The sequence below is a fragment of the Pristiophorus japonicus genome, chromosome 1, assembly GCF_044704955.1.
Source record: "Pristiophorus japonicus isolate sPriJap1 chromosome 1, sPriJap1.hap1, whole genome shotgun sequence".
NCBI lineage: Eukaryota > Metazoa > Chordata > Chondrichthyes > Pristiophoridae > Pristiophorus > Pristiophorus japonicus.
The window spans coordinates 87,459,279-87,474,496 of NC_091977.1; the positions used below are offsets into that span (position 1 = coordinate 87,459,279).

The following is a 15,218-nucleotide window of genomic DNA, read 5'->3' on the forward strand; positions in this document are numbered from 1 at the left end:
AAGGCATACACAAAGGAGGGGTGGAATTTGGGGAGGGAGCTGCTTCTGCCAGCTTTCTATGCTTTCTCCTCAGAACTATCATGATGATATTCACCACCAAAAGTTCCATGATGCAGACATTCTAACTATACAAATGCTGAAGTGGGAAGTATTCCTTTATTGCTCAAAAATCTCCGCCTTAAATATATTCAATGATCCAGCCTCCACAGCTCTCTGGGGCAGAGAATTCCACAGATTTACAACCCTCTGAGAGAAGAAATTTCTTCTCATCAGTTTTAACTGGGCAGTCCCTTATTCTGAGACTATGCCCCCTGATTTTAGTTTCCCCTGTGAGTGGAAATATCCTCTCTGCATCCACCTTGACGAGCCCCCTCATTACCTTATCTTCTACCTCAACTCCACCTTCCCGCACTATCCCCATATCCATTAATTCCTTTGTTCCCAAAAATTACACGTGCGGTTTTCCAATCCTATCTATATCCCTTTGTAGATTCTTTGCGTCCTCCTCACTATTTGCTTAACACCTATCTTTGTATCGTCAGCAAATTTGGCTACATTACACTCGGTCCCTTCATCCAAGTCATTAATATAAATTGTAAATAGTTGAGGCCCCAGCACTGATCCCTGTGGCACCCCACTAGTTACAGTTTGCCAACCTGAAAATGATCCATTTATCCCAACTCTCTGCTTTCTGTTAGTTAACTGGTCTAAAGTTTCCTGCTTTCTGTCTCCCTCCTTTCTTAAATAGGGGAGTTACATTTGAGGTTTTCCAGTCTGCTGGGACCTCTCCAGAATCCAGGGAATTTTGGTAGATTACAACCAATGCATCCACTATCTCTGCAGCCACCTCTTTTAAGACCCTAGGATGCAGGCCATCAGGTCCAGGGGACTTGTCCACCTTTAGTCCCATTAGTTTGCCTAGTACTTTTTCTCTAGTAATAGTGATTGTTTTAAGTTCCTCTCCCCCAATAGCCCCTTGATTATCAATTATTGGGATGCTTGTAGTGTCTTCTACCGTGAAGACCGATCCAAAATATTTGTTCAAAGTCTCTGCCATTTCCCTGTTTCCCATTATTAATTCCCCAGTCTCATCCTCTAAGCATGTTTACTTTAGCTATTTGCTTCCCTTTTATATACCTGTAGAAGCTCTTACTGTCTGTTTTTATATTTCTTGCTAGTTTACTCTCATAAGCTATCTTCTCTCTGTCTATTATTATTTTTGGTCGTTCTTTGTTGGTTTCTAAAAATTTCCCAAGTCTCTGGCCTTCCACTGTTATTTGCAACATTGTACACCTTTGTTTTCAATTTGATACCATCCTTTACTTCCTTTACCAGCCATGGATGGTTCATCCTTCTCTTAGAATATTTCTTTCTCACTCAAATGTATCTTTGCTGAGAGTTATGAAATAGCTCCTTAAATGTTTACCACTGCTTTTCTGCAGTATTATCCTTTAATCTATTTTCCCAGTCCACTTTAAACAACCCTGCCTGCATACCTTTGTATTTACCTTTATTTAAGTTCAGGACACTAGTTTCTCACCCTCCAAACTGAATTTGAAATTCTACCATGCTATGATCACACTTCCCAAGAGGATCCTTCACTGTGAGATCATTAATTCATCTAGACTCGTTACACATTACCAGATGTAAAATAATCTACTCCCTGGTAGGTTCCACAATGTATTGTTCCAAGAAACCATCCTGAATACACTCTACGAACTCTTCCTCCAGACTACCTTTACAATTTGATTTGTCCAATCAATATGAAGGTTAAAATCGTGATTTTCTAGGTTTGGCCACTGGGCCACCAGGGAGGGTTTCGGCCGGGCCAGCTGCCTGGCACCCAACATGGGAATGCCTGTTTGCTGCCCGGCCGAACCCGGGGCATTAACTGACCGGCTGATTGGGAAGTCGGCCGGCAAAAATTAAAACATGGCAGCCGAGGCAGTGCACCCTCCCCTTTAAGGGCCGCCATGCTGCCGTGGCTCATAGACTAAAAAACAGGTGCACCAACAGAGAAAGCTGTTGGGGGCACCGCACAGTGGCTTGTCGATTTTTTAAAGTAAATTTGGGGCAGAGTGTGCCGGAGGTGTGGGATAGCAGTGGGGCGCACTTTGATGACCCGCTTGCAGCGGTCAACAGCAGCGGGGCGGAAGTGGGGACAGGCCGAAAAATCCACGAGCTGAATTTGGGTCGTGGTGGTCAACGGACTGCAACGTGGCAGCCACTCGATTCCGCCACATGGCCGCCACAAAACAATGGTAACGGGCCTTATCCAGACCCTGAACTTCGGCCCCAGTGCCTTCAGGAGCAGAAGGGAGAAATCTTTAGTGGGTTGAGGGAGAAGCATAAAAGTGAAACTAGAATTCTTCAGAGGTTGAACCAAAGATAGCTGTGGACTATTTATTGCCCTTAAAATATTTTATTATCCTTATTACAAATATTTCTGAAATATTCTATTGCGCTGAATGCTTAATTATTTTGCAAATATAAACTACTAAAGTCAAAATGCAGTTCTGCCTTAAGAATATTTCTGCAATTTTATCACTGTAGGATACAGGGATCATTCACCACACACCATCTAATGCTACAATATGGCTCCAAGTTACAGCGAAGTGTCTGGAAAGTCTCTACAACTCATCAGGCATGAGCAGTAGGAATCTCCTGCTGTTTTGGGAAATACGAGACAGTCAAATTAAACACCTCTGTAAAGATGTGTATGTGAACAGAAGTCCACACTTCAGTTGCTTCTTACAAGCACTGGTTACATCTAAAATAAATAAAAGGCTAGATTAGTTCTCTGTGTAATGCATTTGATATATGCTACTCACAGCTAGTGCATTAGTGTCTTAGTGTACAGGACTCCTCTGTGTGACTTACTGCAAAGAGAACATTTTATTGCCTCAATAAACCAACTACACAATAACATTCAAAATGTGAGATATTAGGCTGCAGGATATATAACAATGCAAGATGTTAATCGAATGTCCAGTAACTTAGTTCAGGATGACCACAACAGAAATTAGAAATGATTTACACCAGAGACTGGGAAGTCGGAAAGGTGGCAATATTAACTTGGAGAATAAAAAAGCATCTGAGAGGAAGGAACAATAGAGTCCATTGAGCTTTAACATTAGTATTTGATAAGTTTACTACCAACTGTTTCAATGTCTTTAGATATACCTATGTGTTCTGTTGAAATTGGAATATAGCATTTTGAGTGGATCAACAAAACACACTTTTGTCTTCACCATGGAGCGGATAGGGAGTAGGATATCGGGCATTCTTAGTCATTCATTGGTCTTTAGCTCTCTATCGGGTGCTCTGGGGTGGCGGGAGGGGAAGAATTTAGGGATGGTAGGGGTGAAGCATGTTTGCAAAAAGGGGCTATGCTTCTCTGCATCATTACATGCTCAATTCTTTCCAACGTTTTCAGTGTACTACATTTTTTGCACTTTCTATGTAACAATTTGAAAAGAAGGTTGAGTATGGTATGCAATGTGCCACACTTTCATTGAAAATCTGCAAGAAATTGTGTGAAATTTCTAGATATTAAAATAAATTTCTAGTTTATAGTAGGTAACCAAAAAAAGCATTTTGAAAGCCCTCCCAGTGATTTACTGAGTAACTGTTATCCAATAGAAGCACTGAGCTACTCTGATCGGAAGGTCAAAAGGTTAAATTCCCAGTCCGCTCTGAGTTAGTTGATCTCACCTATGACAACAGTAATGCTAGAACTGGCCTCAGGGCAGGGAAAGAGGAAAATCGGTTAGGGTTCCTGCTTCTAATCATTATCCTGGATCTGCCCTGCTGGAAAATACAAGTGTGTAGAAGTCAGCTGAGGACATAATGGAGGTTTAATAGTCTGCTGATACTTAAGGGTGATTTTGTGAGGCTCTGTTCACTGGTGCAGATTCTCATTAGACAAGAGCTTGTGTCAGAAATAGGATTATAACACAATAGATGGAGCCTATAGCTCCATGCTCCCATCTAGTGAGGCTCCATACTCACTTATCACTCCTATCCTCGCATCTCCCAACACAATGATTTCAAAATTTCTTATCTTCATCTACACATTTTTCCATGGCTTTGTTCCACTCTATATCTACCATCTACTCTAACCCTACGTCCAGCTCACATTCTCCATTCTTCTGAGTCTGGATTACTGTGCATAATCTTACTTCCTCTGTTGAACCACTGGTAACTGAACTTTCAGCCACCATGGCCCTGCTTTCTGAAATTCTCTTCCTAAACTCATCCATCTTGCTTCCTCTTTTCCCACCTTCAAAAGCCTCCTTAAAACTCACTTCTTCGGCCTCATCTCGGTCATCTTCCCTAACTATTCTTTAAATCCCTGCTTGGTATCTGGATTTCTTCCCATCTCTATGTGAAGCATCTTGGGATGCTTCATTATCTTAAAAGCGCTCTGTAAGTGTATTTAATTGTTAATGCTGATTAACTATCAGACAAGATCCACAGAGCTGGATTTTCTCCAAGTTTGCGACAGGGTTTTCGCCGCGATTTGAACCTCCGCGGCGAAAACTCGGTCGGCGGGATCTTCGGGTACCTCTTTGTGGCAGCGCTTCCAAGTACATGCAACGATGCAGATTGCGTTTGCATCATACTTTCGGCACTCTCCTGACCCGTACGCCGCGCCCAGAATACCGACAGGTCAAACCTGTTGGTGCAGCCCTGCCAACAGCGGTAAGAATGAAGACGTGCAAAAAAGGTAAGTTAAGATTTTTATTTTTTAATTATTTTTCAGCGATTTAGTAGCTGAGGGTTTTGTGAATGTTTTGCGAATGTTTTTTGGAATTTTATTTTTTATTTATTATCCCCCCCCAAGGCTCCTTGCCCCGGACTAAAGTTGCCGAAACTCACGGTTTGCGCCGCGAATCATCGTGCAATGTCTCCTTTACCAAGGCGACGTAAAGGACGAAAGTTCGGCCTTAAAAACGGTAGCGCAGCAAAAATGGTCATTTTGGCGTAAAACTACATTTTTTGCCGAAATATAATATAGTCTATATATAATACATTTATTCCAACAATAAAATTGCATTCAGAGTTAATTCTTAAAAATATACTTTGGGATGAAATTCCCAAAGAAATCTTTGCCCTACTAATTAGTTTTCTCGGAGCTTTGGGTGTGAAAATAAAACAAACCTTCCTTTAAGACATTCCTTCCTTTTGTGGAATTACGTGACATATTAGCTAGTGGAGTGTCAGTTTTCATCAGGCAGCAGATGGAAGCAATCCGAGATCAGTTGGTTCATTCGATCAAAAGGGTTTTCTAAATGTGTTTTTTAAGGGTAATTTTTGGGTTATAGTCCACATCTTTATTGAATATCTAGCTCTTTTCAGGAAAATGATAACATCCTTCATCAATAATTAAAATTTGTAGCTTGTTTTGTCACTTCTAGCCATGGCCAGTGATTTGAGAAATGATATATTCAGCTTACTCTGTCACTCAGAATAATGATAGGTTACTATCTCCTTGATAAGAATATTAGCCACAAAGATATTTTAATTAATTATTACTAAAATTCCAATTTATGGAATGCTGAAGAATGCCACAATGGTGAGGGATGCCAGAGTGCCAATGTGCTGTATGTAGAGTATTAGAACATGCTGAGTCCACAATTTCTGCTGTGCTCCAACAGAGAAGTTATTCCTCACACAGAGACAGAAAATTTGGAGATAGACCCGCTATGGGTATAATCTGAAGCAGCTGGTTATAGAGCAGAATTGCCAGCGCAGGATACCTGTACAATTTGTTAGCTAGGAATGATGCCTAGTACAAATAGACCATGGTTGAAGAAATAATTAATGCTAATGCTTTTTTTAAAAATCATTTCATGTTGACTTTAAACATACATCATTTTAAAATCCAAATTCAATTTAAACTGATTCAATTTAGCATTGTAATTTCTTTTTAATGGAGGGGGTGTTTCTCTTCTGCAGTCGGCTTCATTGCCAACTGAGAAATTGCGCGAGGGTTCTGCTCCCAGGCATCTTTCATTTCACTTGAATCTCTAATCAAATCTCAACATTACAAAGCAGCCTTTCAACAGATAGGAATAGAAAATTCTGCAAATACTCGGTTGGCCTGTCGACATTTGAAGAGAAAATAAGAGGCTAATGTTTTAGGTTACGACTCTCTGTCAGAACAGTCTACCAAAGAGTTCTGCTCTGATCTTGTGCAATTAGATTTGTTCTGTACCTTTAGCATTTTAATGGTTTTAATTTCAGATTTCCAGTGTTAATATTTTTTCTTTTTATCTCGGCCTTTGAACAAGCTAGACAAAGTGTTATATGGTGATATTCCAAAAGGATCAAAATCCCGAACAATCCAACTTTGGTTGAATAACACAAAATCTAAATTTTGGTCCAGTGATTCAAAAGAAAAAAAATTAACTGCAAATGCTAAAAATGTGAATTAGAAACATGAACTATTATAAATACGCAGCAGGCCCATTAGCATCTGGAAAGTGAAAAGATAGATTATAATTTTTGGTGCAGACCCAACAGTTCTAACAATACAGGACTCAAAGTAATGCAAATATTCTGTCCATTGAAAGAAATGGTTCCCTGAATATGTAGGCATATACCTGAATATGTAGGCATATACCTGAATATGTAGGCATATACCTGAAGGTGCTGGGGAGAAAATTATCTGTGGAGAACTGGTCACCTGATTTTTCAGGATTAGTACCTAACCGGCTATATGTTGTGATTTGACAGCAAATTACAAGCAGGATTTCTCTGTTAAGCAATGATCTTCAAAACATTTATAACACCAAATGAAGCCAAGTGCTAGGTTATCTGCTACAAAGTCAGCTAATGAGTTTAAATTACATTATGTTATATTATGTAACTAAGAACTTTTAAACTACAGGTTGAACCTCCTTTATCCAAAACTCTCTTATCCAGAACCACCTATCGTCCAGAATCATTCCTGGCCACCGGGTAGCGCATGCGCAGAACTCCGACACGAACAAATTGAAGTCCTTCCTCGCTGCTGACTCCCGCAATCGCTGGCCTGATCCCACGATCCACCGCCCCCCTCCCCCCCCCATGATCTCTCTGCCGCATTCCCAAGCCAGCCAGCCCCGATATCCCCTTGCTCGGTACTTGTAACATCCAATTTAACGTGACCATCCCTCGTCCGGAAAAATCCCTTATCCAGAACAGGCCAAGTCCCTAGGGATCCAAATAAGGGAGGTTCAACCTGTACTACATGCATGGTTGTTTTCTGTTATTTCTGGTGTTCTGGATTCTGCTTTAGTGTAAATCTGGTGAATTCAGAGCACTAGAAGTTAAGACAAATAGAACTATTTATTGGAAGCAACTCTGCATAACAGAAATATAGTAAGAATATCACAGTGAAGTGAGCAAAACAACTATTTAATATAGATTACACTTATGTTGGCTCAATGTGTTAAGTTATTTTAGCACTGCAATCCATTACATTACAATAAATAAAACAAATATAAACACACTGATTTAGTATGTTCAACTGTGAAGAAATGTTAATGTCATATTTAAACATTTAAAATAACTACAGAGATGATTATTCCACAAAACTTACCTTGGCAAGCACCAGAGCGGATGTTGGGGATGAAACCACGGCGACAGGGGTGGGGTTGAGCAGGACAAATTTCACATGGATGGCCCCACGCACGGCCGACAGTAGCACAGCAAAGCGTTTTGGTGCAGACGATGCCACTGATCTGGCCCTGGCACATCTCGTTGTTCACTTGGGTAAAGCAAGGGCCAGTCCGGTAATCTGCCATTGGGAGAAACAAGAAACAATGCTGCTCAATCATAATTGCACATGCTATATATATATATTTAGAGCACAGTCCTGGCTTTCGACTTAACATTATAAATATGAGTTACCTTGATATGCTGATCAGGTGGACAAGGCATTGCTGTGATGCAGCTTCCACATTCCTCCCTCCCCCACCTCATGTTCATCACTAGTTGCCCTGAGACAGTGGTGAAGCGATTTGATACAAATGAGTGGCTAGCGAGGCCACTTCAGCAAGCAGTTAAGAGTGAATCACATTGGTATGGGACTGGAGTCACATATAGGTCTGACTGGGTAAAGACAGCAAGTTTCTTTCCCTATTTATGAACATGTTGGATTTTTATGACAATTCAACAACGTCATGGTACTTTTACTGATAACAATTTTTTGTTCCCAGATATTTTTAACTGAATTCAAAGTCTGCCATGGTGGGATTTGAACACCTGCTCTCTGGATTATTAGACCAGGCTTCTAATTTACTCATCTAGTAACATAACCACTATGCTACCATATCTGTCAATTGCAATTTGCGACAACAGTCCCTTGAACAAATCCAGGTTATGTGTACTTTTGACTGTAGATTCTAGAGTAACAGAAGTTGTGGACTATCGGCCTTCCGAAATCAAATAAATTTGAATGTAAACCCATAGAAATGTAGCAAAAGCTGAAAATGGCAGTGTCACAAAAACTATGAAAATTAATTATGAAGCGTGTTGGGGTTAAAAAGGTGGATTCCCTGAAATAAAGATTCTACACCAGCCCATATAGCGACCACGGAATCAATCAGACGAAACCTTGAATTCACTTTTTCGATCTTTATTCAAGCATATGCAGGGGAAGCATTCCAAATGAACCTTCCCTGAACAAGAATTCTACATACATAGTTATACAGTTTTCGAGGCATGATGACCTCGTGAACACTAGTTCCTGACTACCGGTTGGCTTACAACTGATTTACGGAGCTACATTGATTCGCTAACCCTTATCAGACTGGCTGCTGAGTGGTCTTGTAGCATCTTTATTTCTCTATTGCAGGTGGGCCGATCTCAGCCTTTTGGAAGGTGTTGTTCTACAGTGTTAACCTTGCCCTGGTTTCTCATAGGTAGTTCTGCATTCTTTATAAGACAAGCACACAAGCAAAGCTACTCCCTTTAACCTGATTCTATGCCGTTCCTTTAAAGTCTTAAATATCTAAAGTTTCCATTTTATGTTATCATCATCATAGGCAGTCCCTCGAACCGAGGATGACTTGCTTCCACGTCAAAAAGTTCACAGGTGTTTCAATGAAGGACCTAAAATTCCAGGTCCCGAACTAAATCTTGAAGGGTGGAAAATGACTGTGCGTGGATTTTTTTAAAGTGTGGTGACCGTTGCACACTAGCCACCACACGGGCTTGATAGAGCTAGGTCTTGGTCCAGTAGCAAGGATTAACCAAGACAACTGGAGACCAACTCCGCTGCACGGACCTAGTGCGCACAAGTGCGCACACATATCGCAGTGTGGACGGGCCCATGCTGCCCTTGGGCCCTCGTCTCTTCTGGGCCCCAAACTCACGCCTCTCCTGGGCCCCGATCACATCCCTCTACAATCTCTCGCCGCTCCTTTGCCCTGACCTTGCCGTTCCTGCTGTATCTGCCCACATTCCAATCACCGGCCTGGATCTTGGTGATGTCCCTCTTCACTGCCGTTGCTCTCCTGCTCCAGCACATGCTGCTCCCTGGAGTGGTATGCCACCACGTGCTCCTTACGCTCCCCGTCCTGCTCTAATGGTGCTCGCAGGCCGGGGCCCGTTCAGCCTGCGGTAATACTATACAGGAGGTAATACTAACAAATCAGTATTAATTGTGCACAGCACGTACAAGAGGGAGTACAAGAGTAACCTACTGGGGCGGTGTGACTCCGCCAGCAATCTTAGTGATTTGACCAACGGGAAAGAATGGATACCAGAGGGATCTCTGGTATATATGCTTGCAGAGAAGAATGTGAAACCAATAGAGGCAATGAAAAAGAAAGGGTGGCAACCAGAAGACCCACCAGACAGACAGAGGAAGTGGTGGGACAGTCAGACAAACAACAAAATGGAGCAGGCCTATATAATAATACTCGCCTGTTCCCAGGAACAAATAAAGGAGATAGATACTCAAACAAAATAAATTTAAATGTTAGAAGTCAAGATAAACAAGCTGGAGGAAGTAACAGGAGGAACCGAACGTGTAGTGCTGTGCGCAGCCGTGAAAGGGCCAGCAATAACGCCGCTATACCCCTCAGTGGGCGAGATTAGCCCACAAATCCAAATCCAGCCTGACAGTAAACCAGACTGGGATGAACTGGCTGATGACGATGACGGGGAAGATTGGCTCCCGGCGTATGATAATAGATGCGTACCAGCGGCGCCCATACGCACCATTACGATTCCCGCAACCGGACAGAAACCAGACCAAGCTACTATACTTTCCTTTTGTTCTGCCTTTAACTCCTCCACGTTCTCTGCCCATTCTAGAGTTTCATCGTAATCGTCCCCCACTATGAATCCCAATTTAATTATCTTTTGGTGGGCTTCCCCCAGTCCATCCTTAAACATTTTCAAAAATGCATTATCTTTGTCAGGGTTATTGGCGCCGGAGTGGTCTTTATACTCAATCCACTTCCGTTCCCCGTATTCCCATATACTTCCGTTCCCCGTATTCCCCCACATTTTCGTCTGTTTATTGAGTTACTTTCATTATCCTACTCCAATGAATACTAACCGGTTCCCAGCACCCTGTGTTTGAGGTGTTCCAGTTTTTGCTGTTTTGTCTTTTCAGCCCCTCCCCAATTCTGCCAGCGTCCGCTTAGCACCAATTGTGTTGCCTTTTGCCAATTTACCGGACCCATTTTGGCTTTCACCAAGCTGTAAACATCTGCTAGTGTTAGGTTATGGCATCTAGCATCTCTTCAATCTTTTGCCAACATTCTGTATTTCTACTGTTTGGCTTAGGAGTTGACAATTCGTTCAATAGTATTTATGCCATATAGGGCCATTTTCTATCATTTATAAGCAAGTTTTACATACAATCTGTCAATAGGCAATATCTTACAATCCTTACCTTGAGGTGGAGGAACTTCCGACTCCTCACAACCCCCTAATACTGATAAGCCCTTTAATCTGGACCATTTTACGTGTCAGATCAATTCACTACTTTCAGTAACCACTTTGGTGACCAGCTGTCCGTATTTTTTACCCCCTTACAAAGTGCAATATGGAAATTTCTGCGTCAGTTGAATTGAATGTATTCTAATGGATAATAATACTTAAGAACATACGAAATAAGAGCAGGAGTAGGCCATTTGGCCCCTCGAGCCTGCTCCGCCATTCAATAAGATCATGGTTGATGTGAATACTTAAATGAAGCTCCTCCCTATTTTCAGAGAATGCTTCCAAATCCCAAATTCCACCCAACCGGAGGTTGTCAGGATATGCGACGAGTATTCCTAATAAGGTGGACAAATTAACTGCACAGGCAGCAATTAAGGAATATGATATAATTGGCATCACGGAGACATGGCTCCAGGGTGACCAAGGCTGGGAACTCAACATCCAGGGGTATTCAACATTCAGGAAGGATAGACAGAAAGGAAAAGGAGATGGGGTAGCATTGCAGGTTAAAGAGGAAATTAACGCAATAGTAAGGAAGGAGATTAGCTTGGATGATGTGGAATCTGTATGGGTGGAGCTGCGGAATACCAAAGGGCAGAAAACGCTAGTGGGAGTTGTGTACAGACCACCAAGCAGTAGTAGTGAGGTTGGGGACAGCATCAAACAAGAAATTAGGGATGCGTGCAATAAAGGTACAGCAGTTATCATGGGTGACTTTAATCTTCATATGGATTGGGCTAACCAAACTGATAGCAATACGGCGCAGGAGGATTTCCTGGAGTGTATTAGGGATGGTTTTCAAAAGCAATATGTCGAGAAACCAACTAGAGGGCTGGCCATTCTAGACTGAGTGATGTGTAATGAGAAAGGACTAATTAGTAATCTTGTTGTGCGAGGCCCCTTGGGGAAGAGTGACCATAATATGGTAGAATTCTTTATTAAGATGGAGAGTGACACAGTTAATTCAGAGGTTGGGTCCTGAACTTAAGGAAAGGTAACTTCGATGGTATGAGACATGAATTGGCTAGAATAGATTGGCAAATGATACTGAGAGGGTTGACGGTGGATAGGCAATGGCAAACATTTAAACATCACCTGGATGAACTTCAACAATTGTACATCCCTGTCTGGAGTAAAAATAAAACGAGGAAGGTGACTCCACCGTGGCTAACAAGGGAAATTAAGGATAGTGTTAGATCCAAGGAAGAGGCATATAAATTGGCCAGAAAAAGCAGCAAACCTGAGGACTGGGAAAAGTTTAGAATTCAGCAGAGGAGGACAAAGGGGTTAATAAGGAGGGGGAAAATAGAGTATGAGAGGAAGCTTGCTGAGAACATAAAAACTGACTGCAAAAGCTTCTATAGGTACGTGAAGAGAAAAAGATTAGTGAAGACAAACGTGGGTCCCTTGCAGTCAGATTCAGGTGAATTTATAATGGGGAACAAAGAAACAGCAGACCAGTTGAAAAATACTTTGGTTCTGTCTTCAGGAAAGAAGACACAATTAACCTTCTGGAAATACTAGGGGACCAAGGGTCTAGTGAGAAGGAGGAACTGAAGGAAATCCTTATTAGGTATGAAATTGTGTTAGGAAAATTGATGGAATTGAAGGCCGATAAATCCCCAGGGCCTGATAGTCTGCATCCCAGAGTACTTAAGGAAGTGGCCCTAGAAATAGTGGATGCATTGGTGATCATTTTGCAATAGTTTATCGACTCTGGATCAGTTCCTATGGACTGGAGGGTAGCTAATGTAACACCACTTTTTAAAAAGGGAGGGAGAGAGAAAGCAGGTAATTATAGACCAGTTAGCCTGACATCAGTAGTGAGGAAAATGTTGGAATCAATTATTAATGATGAAATAGCAGCGCATTTGGAAAGCAGTGACAGGATAGGTCCAAGTCTGCATGGATTTATGAAATGGAAATCATGCTTGACAAATCTTCTAGAATTTTTTGGGGACGTAGCTAATAGAATGGACAAGGGAGAATCAGTGGATGTGGTGTATTTGTACTTTCAAAAAGCTTTTGACAAGGTCCCACACAAGAGATTGGTGTGCAAAATTAAAGCACATGGTATTGGGGATAATGTACTGACGTGGATAGATAACTGGTTGGCAGATAGGAAGCAGAGAGTCGGGATAAACGGGTCATTTTCAGAATGGCAGGCAGTGACTAATGGGGTGCCGTAGGGCTCAGTGCTGGGGCGCCAGCTATTTACAATATACATTAATGATTTTGAGATGAAGGAACTAAGTGTAATATTTCCAAGTTTGCAGATGACACTAAGCTGGGTGGTGGTGTGAGCTGTAAGGAGGATGCTAAGAGGCTGCAGGGTGACTTGGACAGGTTAGGTGAGTGGGCAAATACATGGCAGATGCAGTATAATATGGATAAGTGTGAGGTTATCCACTTTGGTGGCAAAAACACGAAGGCAGAATATTATCTGAATGGCGGCAGATTAGGAAAAGGGGAGGTGCAATGAGACCTGGGTGTCATGGTACATCAGCCATTAAAAGTTGGCATGCAGGTACGGTAGGTGGTGAAGAAGGCAAATGGTATGTTGGCCTTCATAGCTAGGGGATTTGAGTAGAGGAGCAGGGGGAGTCTTACTGCAGTTGTACACGGCCTTGGTGAGGCCTCACCTGGAATATTGTGTTCAGTTTTGGTCTCCTAATCTGAGGAAGGACATTCTTGCTATTGAGGGAGTGCAGCGAAGGTTCACTAGACTGATTCCTGGGATGGCAGGACTGACATATGAGGAGAGACTGGATCGACTGGGCCTGTATTCACTGGAGTTTAGAAGGATGAGAGGGGATCTCATAGAAATTTATAAAATTCTGACGGGACTGGACAGGTTTGATGCTGGAAAAATGTTTCCGATGTTGGGGTAGTCCAGAACCAGGGAACACAGTCTAAGGATAAGGGGTGAGCCATTTAGGACTGAGATGAGGAGAAACTTCTTCATTCAGAGAGTTGTTAACCTGTGGAATTCTCCACCGCAGAGAGTTGTTAATGCCAGTTCATTGGCTATATTCAAGAGGGAGTTAGATATGGCCCTTATGGCTAAAGGGATCAAGGGGTATGGAGAGAAAGCAGGAACGAGGTACTGATTAGCGATGATCTTATTGAATGGTGGTGCAGGCTCGAAGGGCCGAATGGTCTACTCCTGCACCTATTTTCTATGTTTCTATATTTCTATGTTTCTATGCAATGCAGGTGGAGATCAAGGCATATACAATATCTGCCTTTATTGCCAGTTCGTTTTATTAAGTTAACACCAAAGCAAGTGCTAATTGTGTTTCTGTGCCTGCATGTTGTAGGACAATTCATGTGCAATGTAGTTCAAACTTGTCACATTTTGTACATCTCCAAATGCCCAGTGTTTATTATAGTTTGGCTACCATTGTTAACTCTTCAGCATATAGCTTGCTCTCAAAGAAAAAATCCAGTCAACTATTTTAAACTTCTGCTCTTCTGCCATGGGGATAGTCTGCTTGGGACATTAAGGTGGGCGATTTCCTGTGTATTTTGTACAGTGATGCCATAAACACATTCTTTTAAACACATTTATAATTTCTTTACAAATAGTGCACAGCGGAAATCTTCCTATTAAGTGATTTATTTTTCACCAGTAGCAATACTATAGTTTGGAAACGAAAGGGGAAGGACAACATCAGATTGACACTTATTTTCTGCAGTTGTACTAGAAAGCTTTCCTCAGCATTTTGGCTCACAAACAAAAAATAAATATCTATTTTCTGTATGAGCCAAATTTCCTGGAAAGTCAGCTCTTTTTATTAAAATAGCGCAAGCAAACCACAGTGATGTCAGTCATCCCTAACATTTTGAATGAACATGCTTGGAATCCCTGGTAGTAAAGTATGAAATGTAATCTGCCTGATTTTCCATAATACAACAGCATGTGGCTCAGACACTGCAAAATGTGGCTTAGGAAAGGATTATGAGTTATGAGTAGAGTTGAGTTTGAATTGGGTAAAGTTCCCTCTTATGTATTTTTGTAACGTGTTTATTGTTACTTTGACCTCTCTCTTTTCTACAGATTCCATGGGCTACAGCCTGCAGTCTCAGAACCAGAGGCGACAAGAGGAAAACGGATGGTGGATGAGCGGGTGGTGGATACAGGCTTTAGTAGCCTTCAAAAGGAAATTGAATAAATACTTGAAGGAGAAAAAACTGCAGGCACATGGGAAAGAGCAGGAGAGAGGGACTAACTGGATTGCTCTTTGAAAGAGCCAGTGCAGACTCCATAG

General features: G+C 41.8%; 1 protein-coding gene across 1 annotated transcript in view; it reads right to left on the reverse strand.

Annotated features, from left to right (window-relative positions):
* Window positions 1-15,218, reverse strand: part of fbn2a (fibrillin 2a) — a 514,209-nt gene that overhangs the window by 385,391 nt on the left and 113,600 nt on the right. The window contains exon 6 of the mRNA XM_070881599.1: window positions 7,589-7,786. Within this exon, the coding sequence (XP_070737700.1) occupies window positions 7,589-7,786 (198 nt within the window). The remainder of the gene's footprint in view (window positions 1-7,588; window positions 7,787-15,218) is intronic.